The 14237-nt window shown below is 44.7% G+C and overlaps 2 protein-coding genes across 35 annotated transcripts in view; one reads left to right on the top strand and one right to left on the bottom strand.

Annotated features, from left to right (window-relative positions):
* Positions 1 to 6079, top strand: part of LOC100358013 (Golgi pH regulator) — a 67285-nt gene extending 61206 nt beyond the window's left edge. For 18 of the 23 annotated variants that reach the window (XR_016210677.1, XR_016210675.1, XR_016210674.1 and 15 more), the window contains 3 exons: positions 3162 to 3251; positions 5317 to 5382; positions 5506 to 6079. Coding sequence is in view for 12 of the 23 variants with exons in the window: in XM_089300054.1 (XP_089156180.1) it covers positions 3162 to 3251; positions 5317 to 5382; positions 5506 to 5712 (363 nt within the window). In the remaining 11 variants the exon portion in view is untranslated. The remainder of the gene's footprint in view (positions 1 to 3161; positions 3252 to 5316; positions 5383 to 5505) is intronic. The other 5 variants (XR_016210678.1, XR_016210676.1, XR_016210671.1 and 2 more) reach the window with 1 other exon arrangement.
* A 442-nt stretch (positions 6080 to 6521) lies between these two features.
* Positions 6522 to 14237, bottom strand: part of PDZK1 (PDZ domain containing 1) — a 54089-nt gene continuing 46373 nt past the window's right edge. For 11 of the 12 annotated variants that reach the window (XM_070076638.2, XM_089336610.1, XM_089336611.1 and 8 more), the window contains 3 exons: positions 9092 to 9316; positions 8187 to 8474; positions 6522 to 6998 (listed from right to left, as the gene is read on the bottom strand). In XM_070076638.2, the coding sequence (XP_069932739.1) occupies positions 6945 to 6998; positions 8187 to 8474; positions 9092 to 9316 (567 nt within the window). In that variant the 3' untranslated portion in view covers positions 6522 to 6944. 12 annotated transcript variants of the gene reach the window in all.

Below are 14237 nucleotides of genomic sequence, written 5' to 3'. Positions count from 1 at the left end.
ACCAAGAACCAATATCATTCTAAAAAGGGAAAAGCTGAAAGCACTTCCCCTCTGTAGACGTTACCACTTTACCAGTTTCTCACCACTAAGTATTCAGATACCTCTCTCTGTCATATTTAGTGAGCTTTTCAAACACATAACTCACCTTTGATTCCCCTGATAGAAACTTACAAATTAGAGCTAAAATAGTTTTAAAATTGGCACTGAAATTATTTCTGGCATAAGAAATTATCTTTTTTCAATTCATTCATATGGACCTTTGGCTAAAGATAGTAACTGTCCACTGTGCACAAGTTGGGTTTGTTTGTTTTTTAAAGATATATTTATTTATTTGAAAAGGCAGAGTTAGAGGCAGAGAGTGAGAGAGAAAGAGTATTCCATCTGCTGGTTCACTCCCCAAAATGGCCACAATGACCAGAACTCTGCCAATCCAAAGCCAGGAGCCTGGAGCTGCTTCTAGGTCTCCCACATGGGTGCAGGGGCCCAAGGACTTGGACCATCTTCCACTGCTTTCCCAGGCCATAGCAGAGAGCGGGACCAGTAGAGCAGCCAGAATTCGAACCGGTACCCATATGGGATGCCAACACTGCATGCGGCAGCTTTACCCACTACACCACAACACCTGCCCCATTGAGTTTATTTTTTAATCATCTACCTATTTCGTAATGCACTGTCATAAACACACCCATGTCCCAATTTAAGTTTAGCGTCTTTATTCATGCAATAGTATATTTTTCAGCTGTGTACATGACCAATAATAATCCTGGCTGATTAGCACTTTGGTATTAAGACCAGTGTCTCTCACTGTTAGTCCTGTGGGCTTTTTTGTTTTTTGGACAGGCAGAGTTAGAAAGGTCTTCCTTTTTTCCGTTGGTTCACCCCCCAAATGGCTGCTACGGCCGGCGCGCTGTGCTGATCTAAAGCCAGGAGCCAGGTGCTTCCTACTGGTCTCCCATACGGGTGTAGGGCCCAAGCACTTGGGCCATCCTCCACTGCCTTCCTAGGCCACAGCAGAGAGCTGGACTGGAAGAGGAGCAACCAGGACTAGAACCAAGCGCCCATATGGGATGCCAGCGCCGCAGGCGGAGGATTAGCCAAGTGAGCCGTGGCGCCGGCCATCCTGTGGGCTCTTTAACTGTGCTGTGACCCTAAACACAAATTCACAACATGCACCTTACCTCAAGGGGGTAATTGAAAAAGAACAAGAGTACATTGAACTCCAGTCCTTTAGAATTAGCTCAGAGTACATAATTTTTTTTGATGATAATCACTAGTGTCTCCTTTTTGCCTGTGAAAGGAACATGGTATCTTTTTTAAGTAATATATAAATTATATTGTTTTTTGTTTTTTTTTTTTGTTTGTTTGTTTGTTTTTTTGTTTTTGTTTTGTTTGTTTTTTTTGACAGGCAGAGTGGAAAGTGAGAGAGATAGAGACAGAGAAAGGTCTTCCTTTTCCGTTGGTTTACCCCACAATGGCTGCTGCAGCCAGCGCACTGCGCTGATCCAAAGCCAGGAGCCAGGTGCCAGGTGCTTCTCCTGGTCTCCCATGCGGGTGCAGGGCCCAAGGACTTGGGCCATCCTCCACTGCACTCCCGGGCTACAGCAGAGAGCTGGACTAGAAGAGGAGCAACCGGGACAGAATCCGGTGCCCTGACTGGGACTAGAACCCAGGGTGCCAGCGCCGCAGGTGGAGGATTAGCCTATTGAGCTCTGGCACCTACATAAATTATATTGTTAACTCTGCTTTTCTCTTGTTGTATATGTTTTCCTTATTTAAATTTTTTACTGGACTGAATATTTAGAAATGTTTTTCCTTATTAGTTCTCTCCTATGCCACTCACGTGCTGTCTGTATATTCCATCTGTAATTCATCTACATATTCCTCCATGTTTCATCCTTCTGAATAAAAAGATTTTAGACACCAGTAGCAGCAGCTCTCCCTCACTTTTCAGAACTGAATCAAGCACAGGGCCCCAAAATTCTCAGCATCAAGCAATGTAGGAGGAGAAAAAGGTATCATCATGTGTTTCAGATGAAGTTAAGCTATTTTGTAGAACTTAGCTGGGAATGTCTATTATAAAAGTTTTAAGTGATCAGAGAACTATCATTCATAAATATTATAAGTAATCAAGCTACTGTTGAGTTAGTTTCCTTTTAATTTTTATACAGTGAAGCTGCATCATTAGGTCTGAGTATTTTCTGATTTATTAGTGTTGTCATCACTTAACTGTACTTGTCTTCTTTTGCCCTTTAGTTCAAACTGCTAATTAAGATTGAAGTTTTCCTGTAGGTGTTTTATTCACCATTTACTTACTTTCCTCCACCCCTTTAAAAAACAAAAATAGCCAAACAAAAACTAGATAGGTACTCTCATGAAATTGTATTTCACAGTCACATATGTAATTAGAATACATCTTAGGGGCCTGCACTGCGGCACAGGTGTGTTAAACTACCATCTGTGGCCGGCGCCGCGGCTCACTAGGCTAATCCTCTGCCTAGCAGTGCCGGCACACCGGGTACTAGTCCCGGTCAGGGTGCCGGATTCTGTCCCGGTTGCCCATCTTCCAGGCCAGCTCTCTGCTGTGGCCAGGGAGTGCAGTGGAGGATGGCCCAAGTGCTTGGGCCCTGCACCCCATGGGAGACCAGGAGAAGCGCCTGGCTCCTGCCTTTGGATCGGCGCAGTGCGCCAGCCGCAGTGCGCTGGCTGCGGCAGCCATTGGAGAGGGATCCAACGGCAAAGGAAGACCTTTCTCTCTGTCTCTCTCTCTCACTGTCCACTCTGCCTGTTTAGAAGAAAAAAAAAAAAAAAACCTGCCATCTGCAGTGCTGGCATCCCATAGGACACTGGTTCAAGTCCCAGCTGCTCCACTTCCGATCCAGCTCCCTGCTGATGCACATGAGAAAGCAGCAGAAGATGGCCCAAGTGTTTGGCCCCTGCACCCAAATAGGAAATCCAGAAGAAGCTCCTGGCTTCAGCCTGGCTGAGCACCAGCCATTGCAGCCATTTAAGGAGTGAACTTTCGTGGCTGGAATGATTCTCTGTCCCTCCTTCTGTCGCTCTGCCTTTCAAATAAATAAATCTTTACCCCCCAAAAAAAAAAACTTTCACACGTCACTCAACAGAGGAGATTTAACAGATTTTTTTCTTTGTTATGAGCACAGGTGAAGTTCTGGTCCCAACACATTTCCTTCATTCTGGTTGGAATAATCATTGTCACATCCATCAGAGGATTGCTGATCACGCTTACCAAGGTATGTTTCTATCAGAACGTTGAAAAGTACTTCTCATTTGTTGAATTACATGTAGCACTATGAGGTCATTTTATCTAATTAGGATTTCTACCTTGTGAAGTTTTAAAGATATTTTTTTTTTGAAAGGCAGAGAGATAAAGAAAAAAAGATATCTTCCACCCACTGGTTCAACAATGGGCAGGGCTGGGCCATGCCAAAGCCAAGAGCTTCTTCTGGGTCTCCTATGTGGATGCAGGGACCTAAGCGTTGGCTCCATCTTCCACTGCTTTCCTGGATGTATTAGCTGGGAGCTGGATTGGAAGTGGATAGCCGGGACTCCATCTGGCACTCATGGGATTCTGATTTCATGAGTGGTGGCTTAACCCGCTGTACCATGACACCAGCCCCCAGAATTTTTCTCTTTTTTTGACAGAGTGGATAGTGAGAGAGAGAGAGAGAAAGGTCTTCCTTTTGCCGTTGGTTCATCCCCCAATGGCCGCTGCGGCCGGTGCACTGCAGCCTGTGCATCACACTGATCCGAAGGCAGGAGCCAGGTGCTTCTCCTGGTCTCCCATGGGGTGCAGGGCCCAAGCACTTGGGCCATCCTCCACTGCACTCCCGGGCCACAGCAGAGAGCTGGACTGGAAGAGGAGCAACCAGGACAGAATCCGGCGTCCTGACTGGGACCAGTACCCAGGGTGCTGGCACCGCAGGCAGAGGATTAGCCTAGTGAGCCGTGGCACCGGCCAAGCCCCCAGAATTTTTAAAAAGTTAAACTACTATGTAAATTAATAATAGTGTATTTGCTAGGCTGGCGCCGTGGCTCAATAGGCTAATCCTCCACCTTGCGGCGCCGGCACACTGGATTCTAGTCCCGGTCAGGGCACCAGATTCTGTCTCGGTTGCCCCTTTTCCAGGCCAGCTCTCTGCTGTGGCCAGGGAGTGCAGTGGAGGATGGCCCAAGTGCTTGGGCCCTGCACCCCATGGGAGACCAGGAGAAGCACCTGGCTCCTGGCTTTGGTTCAGCGCAGTGCGCCGGCCGCAGTGGCCATTGGAGGGTGAACCAACGGTAAAGGAAGACCTCTCTCTCTCACTGTACACTCTGCCTGTCACAAAAAAAAAAAAGTAGTGTATATGCTAATCACAGATAAGAACATTTACCAGAGATAATAGGATAAGTATCTGTTTTGTTCACTTGTATGTCACCAGCATCTAGAATAGAGCCTGGCACATGATATAATGGGAATAAATGAATGAGACAGATATTTGAGATTAGAATAATTATAAAAGCCCAGTTTTAGAGAAATAAGGTCACAGTAGAATATTCAGCTATTTTCTGATTAATGTAGGCAGGCTTCATTGATGTGGAAGAGGTAAAAATCTCAAGATGCAAGAGCTGTTTGAAAGAGAAGAGTTTGAGGCCAGCGCCGCGGCTCACTAGGCTAATCCTCCGCCAGCGGCGCCGGCACACCGGGTTCTTGTCCCGGTTGCTCCTCTTCCAAGCCAGCTCTCAGCTATGGCCTGGGAGTCCAGTAGAAGATGGCCCAAGTGCTTGGGCCCTGCACCCACGTGGGAGACCAGGAGAAGCACCTGGCTTCAGATCAGCTCGATGTACCAGCCGCAGCGCACCGGCGGCCATTGGAGGGTGAACCAGTGGCAAAAAGGAAGACCTCTCTCTCTATCCACTCTGTCAAAAAGAGTTTGAGACAAGAAGGGATCTCCAGATATATAGCGTGATTGCAGAAAGAGCTCAGAAATCTAGAAACACCTACAGATGGTTAGAATGGCCTAGAGTTGTGTGTTAATGTTTTACAGGAATGTTAAGATTGTTTCCCATCAGTTTCTGAAATTTGATAGTGAAAGGAATTTTCATGTTACAATGTAATACTTAATTTCCCCAAGAGGAAGTTGGTGGTTTTAACTTTCTCAGTCATCCATCTCTTCTTTGTAACCCTGATCATCTGAGTTCTATACAGGATGTGGCATGCAAGAGACACTTTCAGTTAAAGGTTAACCATGTGACTTATTGCCCATGACACAGGAATCTAGTACTACACGAGTTCATCTCTCTTCCCTTTCTTGACAGTTTTTTTATGCCATCTCCAGCAGTAAATCCTCCAATGTCATTGTCCTGTTGTTAGCACAGATAATGGTAAGTTTAATGCACTAGCTTTGTAAAATGCCCCAAATGTGTTCTAAAGAATTTAACAGTTCCCCTGGACCTGCCCCACACTACGTTCACCGTAACTCCTGTATTAACTTCTTTGACTGCCAGGGCATGTACTTCGTCTCTTCTGTGCTGCTGATCCGGATGAGCATGCCTGTGGAATACCGCACCATAATCACTGAAGTCCTCGGAGAACTGCAGTTCAACTTCTATCACCGCTGGTTTGATGTGATCTTCCTGGTCAGCGCGCTTTCCAGCATACTCTTCCTCTATTTGGCTCACAAACAGGCCCCAGAGAAGCATATGGCACCTTGAACTCAGGCTGTTACTGATAGTGACCAATAGTATCAGAATTTGGATTGAAGAGGGAAAGTGGAGAGGACCAGGACTTAAACAAGATGCTGCGGCAGCATAGGTTTCCTCCAGAGATGATACTGAGATCGGGAGTAGCATCAACTAGGCCTTGAGTAGAAGTAACTCCAGGCAGTCCTCAGCAGACAGCGTTCTGTGTGGATTTTAGCCTCAGGCCAGGTGGGAGTGAAGGTTGGGGGGAAATACACTGGAACTCTGGGGCAAGAGATGTTTGTGGTAACTGGGCCAAATACGTTGGATTTCTGTTTTAAGTCAGTGCTCACATGGAGTAAGTAGGCTGTGGCTTTCCCATTAAAATCAGATTATGACACTTTGGTCCTACATTCATTTTATCAAGTACACATCAGTATTAGTTTGTGTTACCCAAGTTAGCATCCCACATGTATTCCCCTGTCAGAATAAGCAAGAACTCTTTCTGGGAGAGGGATGGTATACAACTGAAGTAGATTCTACAAATGTCACTTTTCTGGATTTCATTTTCTTTGCCACCTCATGCTATGGAGTAAAATAACTGGAATAAGACTTCTCTATCCTAGAATGCATTTTCTTCATCTAGGTAGATGCTACGAAGTTTTTATAATGTTCAGAAGGATGGTTTAAGAAAATCCTGAATATGGTTCTCTCGAAGGCTCCTCTTCCTACTAAGGTCTTATTCTGTGTGTTATTGTGTTTTTGAAGATTAAAGCACAAAGACATTGATCCAAACAAGAGCTCCCTTTAGGTGATACCAGTCAACAGGGAAGTTTCAAGCGTACTTGGAAGGCATCTTTAATAGTATTTATTCTAGTAACCACAACATTGTTACAAAAGCATAATTTTACTGAACTTATCTGCTTAGATACCTTAATTAGCAGTTCTCACAGATTTACAAATCATCTTTGGTGCTCGGGGAACTCAAAGGTAAGAGATATCATCATACAAAGAAAGGAGGTTAAGTTGAAGCTGGGAAGAGATCACATGAAAAGAATCTGGCTCCTGCCATAATTCTTCCTAAGTTACCCATAAATAAGCCATCTGCAATAGCAGCACCTCAGACAAATGAGAGCAGAAGACAATCCAATGTGATGAGTGGTTCCCAGAGGAGTTCTCTAACAAACAGGTGGCAGCTCGTTCCTTAAAGGATTTTTATTGAATATCCAGAAACAGCTATCAGCCAAAGCCATAATCTGTTCTCATTACAGCTCGGTATCTTCAGAATTGGAAGAAGAATTTGAAGCTGTACTGTGCGCCTGTGCAAAAGAAAATAAAGGATTTATAAGTGTGACTACCTTAAGAGGAATGACCTGAACTGGGCTTTGTTTCCAACTTGCACAGATTTCTTACTGTGGACATAGTAGCACGATACTATAATTGACAGGAATTATAAATCTTGAAAGGCAAGTGTTATATGCTGGAATGCTTAAGATCAGTAGCTGTTGTGTGTGTTCATTAAAATGAGCATTTGTTATATGTAATATATATATATCAGAATATAATGGAAGAATATTGAATTAAACTTTTAAAATCCTGGCTTTGACATAAATGTCCCTTATGAACTTGGATAAGACAGTTCACTTTTGGACCTCAGCTTCATCTATAAGAAGCTGGACAAAAATACCAGTCAGTCTGAGGGGCCAGCATTATGATGCAAGTTAAGTCTGCCTGTGACACTGTCATCCACTAGTGGAGTGTTTGTTAAAGGCCCAACCAACTGCTCTGCTTCCAGTCCAGCTCCCTGGTAGTGTGACTGGGAAAGTAGCAGAAAATGGTCCAAGTATTTAGGCCCCACCACCCATATGAGAGACCCTAATGGAGTTCTAATACCCTAGCTTCAGCCTGGACCAGCCCCAGCCATTGCAGCCATTTGGAAGTGAAGCAACAGAATGAGCGGTATCTTCTGCTTTCCAAATAAAAATCTTTCGAAATATCAAACTGAAGTTTACCAAGGAATTTATATAATCTATATAAAGATTTTATTGATTAGAGAGGTAGAGATCTTCCATCTGCTGGTTCACTCCTCAGATGACCGCAACAGCCAGAGCTGCACTGATCCAAAGCCAGGAGCTTCTGCCTTGTCTCCCACACAGGTGCAGGGTCCAAAGGCCTTGGGCCATCTTCTGTCAAATCACTGATAGCCTTAATATAATCCTGCTAAAACAACTTATCCCTGTTTTATAGGTGGGAAAGCAGAGAGCAAATAGAGAGTGATAATATGACAGAATTTATAGCTAGATGATCTGATTCAGGTTCTTTTATAATTTGATAAACTTATCAACTCTAGGCAATTGCTGTCGACTGCATGCTATGAAAGTGGGAAATTCATTGTATTTATACTGTCTCTTCTATAATAACTTATCTTTACATAGTCACAAATCTGAAACAGATTTATTAGGGGCTTTGGAAAGTTAGATCACTGAGAGAAATGTGTCACCACTCACTCGTTCTTTTGCCTCGTGCAAGTTGTATTCCAATTCCGCCAACATTCCTTGAGAATCTGCAGGTATAGCCAATGGAAGAGCCATGGAGGAAACAATAGGGATTTTCTTAGCTTGGAAATATTCGTAGGCCTTCTTTCCACAGACTAATAATGTGACATTGTCCCCACTGCTTTGGATTCTGTCCACCACCTTCTCATAGGGTTCATCCAGCACATTCACCCCATTTACTTCGATGATGATATCCTCATCCTCCAACCCAGCCAAGTCAGCAGGGCTGCCCTTCTGTACCTGTGAAGAGATGTGCCAAGTTACCAACGCCTAACATGGAGAAGGGCATGTGAGAGATGAACTTTCCTTCAGATAGACCCATTCAAGAATTTGCTCATAACCATGGAATTACTTCCAAAAAGATGTTCTAATACTTTTCTACCCATGGAAGCCACAACTTCCATACCTGAATAATCAGTGTTACAAACAGTGATTGAATAGCATGTTGTATGTCTTCTAGGCTGGCAGCATTAAGTTTGAGGTCCCCCTTTCACACTGCCAGCCTTTACAGCTGTAGGGATAATCCTCTCCCTGTCAGTGCCTCCAAAGTGGGGGCATTACACCAGATGCACAGAAGCAGCAGGGAGGGTTGACAGTGAATGTCAACTAGTCATGTCAACTCACTCTTTGGGTTAAATGAGTCTAGAGCGACAATGAGGTGGACCAGATGTTTGAGTAGCAAAAGCTCTCACAGTGCACTCCTAGCTAACTTAAGGGGTACGAGATAGCATTTTTCTGACCCAAGTGAAATTTGGGTCTCCAATAAGCTTTTTACTAAGCCATCAATGGGGAGTAGAAAATGAGACTACCCCAATTGTGTCTGTGTTCTTTGTGCTGCTGGAACCAGATTACCATACCTCTTTGACGAATGAGCCTGGCAGGCCCCGGATCGCATTTAAGTGAAAGCCATAGCCATTTTCCCCTTTATCCAGCCTGCAGAGTTTAGGCTTATGATCTTCTACTTCCTCTGTAGGATCTGGACTTGAGACCTCCGGAGGAACAGGGGTAGGAGCTGCAACCTCCGTGACTGAACCATTAGGCAGTTCTTGACTTTGATAGTAGAGAAATGGAGAAAAATGAGCCTTTTGAAAATAAAGGGGGAAAATTGACTTAATTGTAAGTATGAGTAGACTATTAGACATGCTGGCTTAATTTATGAAGGTGTCATACATATTCTACCCATCTTCCAGACAAACCTGATTATGAAACTGCCCACCACCTCAGCCAGGGGAAGGAGAAAAGTTTGAGCTCTGTCGTGGAGTAATACGCACAAAAGAAAAACAGTACAGAATATACTGTCCACTGCAAAGAAGTCTGACAGAACTAGCTAGCTTCTTCTGGCTCCCCGACAGTGAACAAGACCCTGAACAACGCACTTGCAACCCCCTTTTGGGAGTGACAGGAGCCCAGGAGCTCCTGCAGAGTAACCCCTTCTGGCCCCTCCTGTTCAGTACTATGGTTTCAGAGCTCCTTACCACAGAGGATGTAAAACATTTATCACTGAAGACTCAAGACAGTAAGTAGAGACCAGCCTATATATAAGGGTAATTCTTAAAGTTCATGGGAAAATGAAATTAAAAATTATTTTGAAAACAAAGTTGAAATTCATGCATCATTTTCTTATAGTACACATTTTCCATGAACTTTCTGAAGACCCCTCATACTCTAATAACTTGGGGAGGGCAGCCATTACCATATGGTCACATCTTAAAAAAAACACCAACTTACTTCTTGCCATCGCCTCTACCCACTCCAGTCCTGAGATCTGTTGTACTCATTTTACCATGTGTTATAAGCAGTAACTATGTCAAACTCGCCACCATTTTCAAGTGCTTATCCTAACAGAGCTTCCACCTGAAAACTACAATGATCATAATATATAAACAGGACACATAGTTGATTTTTTAAAAATAGAGTGGGGCCAGTACTGTGGTTCTGCAAGCTAAGCTGCTGTCCACAACCCCAGCGGTCTATATTGGAGCCCCAGTTTGAGTCCCAGCTATACTGCTTCTGATCCTCCTCCCTGCTAATGTGCCTGGGAAAGCAGCAGAGGATGGCACAAGTACTTGGGCCCCTGCCACCCATCTGGAAGATATGGATGGTGTTCCAGGCTCCTGGCTTCAGCCTGGACCAGCCCTGGCCATTGTGGTCATTTAGGAAGTAAGAGAAAAAGGAACAATGAAAGGACTTACTTTAAAAAATAGCTTAGAGACTGACACTCTGGCATAGTGGGTAAAGCCTCTGCCTGCTGCACCAGCATCCTGTTTGAGTCCTGGCTATTCCACTTCCAATCCAACTCTCTACTAATGGTCTGGGAGAGCAGAAGATTGCCCAAATCCTTGGGCCCCTGCACCCACATGGAGACCCTGAGGAAGCTCCTGGTTCATAACTTCAGACAAGCCCAGCTCTGGCCAGTGTCCATTTGGAGAGTGAACCAGAGGATGGAAGATGTCTGTTCCTCTCTAACTCTGCCTTCCCAAGAAATACCTAAATCTTTAAAAGAAAATAAAGAGCTTAGCTGGGCCAGCACTGTGGCACAGCGGGTAAAGCTGCTACCTGTAGTGTCGGCATCCCATATGGGCACCAGTTCAAGACCCCGCTGCTCCACTTCTGATCCAGCTCTCTGCTATGGCTTGGGAAAGCAGTAGAAGATGGCCAAACCCTTGGGCCCCTGCACCCACGTAGGAGACCCAGAAGAAGCTCCTGGCTTCAGGTCAGCACAGCTCCAGCCATTGCAGCAGTTCAACTTCCGAGTGAAGCAACTGATAGAAGACCTCTCTCCCTGTATCTCCTCTGTGTAACTCTCAAGTAAATCTTTTTTTTTTTTTTTTTGACAGGCAGAGTGGACAGTGAGAGAGAGAGACAGAGAGAAAGGTCTTCCTTTGCCGTTGGTTCACCCTCCAATGGCCGCTGCGGCCAGCACGCTGTGGCCGGCGCACCGCGCTGATCCGATAGCAGGAACCAGGAGCCAGGTGCTTTTCCTGGTCTCCCATGGGGTGCAGGGCCCAAGCACCTGGGCCATCCTCCACTGCACTCCCTGGCCACAGCAGAGAGCTGGCCTGGAAGAGGGGCAACCGGGACAGAATCCGGCGCCCCGACCGGGACTAGAACCCGGTGTGCCGGCGCCGCTAGGCGGAGGATTAGCCTAGTGAGCCACGGCGCCGGCCATTCTCAAGTAAATCTTAAAAAAACCTACTGGCCATGGAATTCAGTTGAGAGGGTCAGAGGGTAGATTTGGGTGCCGTGTGATCCTGGGCCAGCAGTTAAATCTCTGCCCACCATGTGCAGGACACGGACTTGTTAGGCAGTCAAGCAACGGAAGGTGAGCTCAGTGTGTGCTCTTCAAATCACGCTGCAGCAGCCTAAAATTAGATCTTGGGTCCTCTAGTTAGCGTCTGTCTTGCTAAACCGCAAGACCACATCTCCTGTGGCAACAACAGTACCAGCACAACCTCCGTTACCCTGTTCAACTAACTTCAGACCTTTCAGCAATATACTTACAAATGTTCCATACTGGAGTCTTTAAAGTGTGGAGAAGTATCAGTGACTCGTCATATACCAAAGTAACAGCCCTACCTAAACAAGGAAATCCACTAACAGCAGCTGTTCTTGATGCAAATTACAGTAACATCAAAGTGTGAACACTCGAGACTTGTGCTGTGGCCCAGTGGCTAAGCCGCTTGTTTGCAGTACCAGCATCCCATATTGGAATGCTGATTTGCATCTTGGCTGCTCCACTTCCAATACAGCTCCCTGCTGCTGTACCTGGGCAAGCAGTGAAAGATGGCCCAAGTGCTTGGGCCCTTTGCCAACCATGTGGGAGACCCAGATGGAGTTCCTGGCTCCTGACTCTGGCTGTTGCAACCATTTGTGGAGTGAACCAGTGGATGAAAGATTCTTTTACTGTGCTTTTCATATAATATTTGAAAAAAGTAGCAAGAACATTAAAAAAAAACTTCGGACATTTCATGAGTTTCTGTTCATTCTTCATTTGAATACATATCTAGTGTGTGCTAGGTATCTCCTACTAACCGATACATCTCAAGGGCCGACCCCCACCCCCAAACCTATGACTCTTACTTTGGGAAGGGAACAAGAAGAGGATGGGCAGTTATCTTCATGGAACAAAGTTCACTATTAACAACACCAGAAAAGTTACAGTTTTAAGTCATTCTGTGATCATACTGTTGTGGTATTAGGAGTTAGAAAGGAGTTGATGGCAGGATCCCTATTAGAACACCTGGAGCAGTGGCCACCCACTTCTGCTTGACATTTCTGCCCACTGGGAGGGAGCTCACCACTCTGCAGAACTGACTCATCCCATTTCTGGCAGCTTCCGTTGTTCTTAGCCCAAAGCTAACTCCCTATAGCTTCTCCATTTGGCCCAGCTGTACTGTATAGAAAATCAACAAAAAGAAATCTCATATGCAATAACCTTTCAAATACTTGAAGATGCTCTCTTCTCCAAAGTCCATGTTTATTCAAGCCAAATATATTGCAGTTTCTAAAACCTCATCCCCTGGTTACCTTGTCACTGGCTCTCCAATCAATATTGTGTCTGCTTCTGAGAACTTTAACATAACATGTGTGAGGCATTCTTCTGTAAGCTCTAAACACTGACTCATTTAACTTTCACAGCCACTCTTTACAGTAGCTACCCCCATGTTACAACTAAGGAAACTGAGGCACAGTGGCTAACTTGTCCAAAGTGACATTACTACTAATTCCAGTATAATGTAGCCAAATCAGGAAAGTCAGATGATTATTCAGAAGCCACGTATCAATTGATATAATTTTAAATTGCTTTTGGGGGAGGGGGCATTGTGGGACAGCAGGCTAAGCTTCCCCTGGGGAAGCCCTCATCCCACACCAAAGTACCAGTCTAAGTCCTGGCTACTCCATGCTTCCGATCCGCCTTCCTTCTAAGGCATCTGGGAGGCAGTGGATGACCATCCAAGCACTTGGGTCCCTCACACCCACTTGGGAGACCTGGATGGAGTTCTTGGCTCTTGGCTTCAACTTGGTCTAGACCCAGCTGTTGTGGCCATTTGGGGAATGAAGCAGTGGATGGAAGATCTCTCTCACTCCCTCTCCTTTCACACTGCCTTTCAAATACATACATAAATCCTTAAGTAAGTATGTTGCCTTTTTTGGGTGGGGCTGCTACTTGGAGTATCATTAAGCTTCTGGTCCTTATCTGTAGTCTCCAGGGCTCACCATTTGATTCTCTTACAACTTGCTTTTAAGTTAGTATGCTACTTCAAATGTACCCCTATTTAAACTTCATCTTGTGGGTTTTATTCTTTCCATCCTAGATATTTTGAATATTATACTGTCCAAAGTATTTTTGTCTGTCAGCATTTTATCCATAAGTAGGTTCAATACATTCTCCATGTCTCCATTCAAATGTAATAAACTGGTTTAAGATAGAAACAAGTGGCATACCATTGGAGACTTCTCTACATGGTTCCAATAACAGCTGTTCTCTAGGAATGACTGCTCAGCTTGCTGAAAACCCATTGATTTTTCTGTCATCCACTTCACTCTTTTCATCTTGCTTCCACAATCACCTTGAAATATCTTATCAAAATGTGCCAAGGAGTATGGTATAAGGAACTAAAAGTCCAAGAACTTGGGTTCAAATAATGGTTTCAGTCTTTACTAAGCACATCACTTGGTCGCTCTAAGTTTGTTTCCTAACCTGTGAAAAGGGACTAACCACCACCCACACCGTTCCTCCTTATATATCATCTAATGTCCTTTTGGAAGCTTCTATGACTATAGCACCTAGAACAAGAACTTCTTATCTTGTTCTCATCTCTATGACCAACACCCAGCAGGCAGATGGTGCTTAAAATTCCCTCCAATGATGATTAAACTAATCTGAACCTCAGTTCCTATGGGAAAATAAGTGCTGTAAAACCTTAAAATATGCAAATAGTAGGTGTTATGATTAACAGTTGCTAAGAGGGGGCTGGCATTTTGGCACAGCAGGTTTAAGCC

The sequence above is a fragment of the Oryctolagus cuniculus genome, chromosome 7 (genome assembly GCF_051225735.1).
Source record: "Oryctolagus cuniculus isolate XC-2025 breed Fujian yellow rabbit chromosome 7, ASM5122573v1, whole genome shotgun sequence".
Lineage (NCBI taxonomy): Eukaryota > Metazoa > Chordata > Mammalia > Lagomorpha > Leporidae > Oryctolagus > Oryctolagus cuniculus.
The sequence above is the reverse complement of the archived record's forward strand: the minus strand, read 5'-3'. Positions and strand labels throughout refer to the sequence as shown.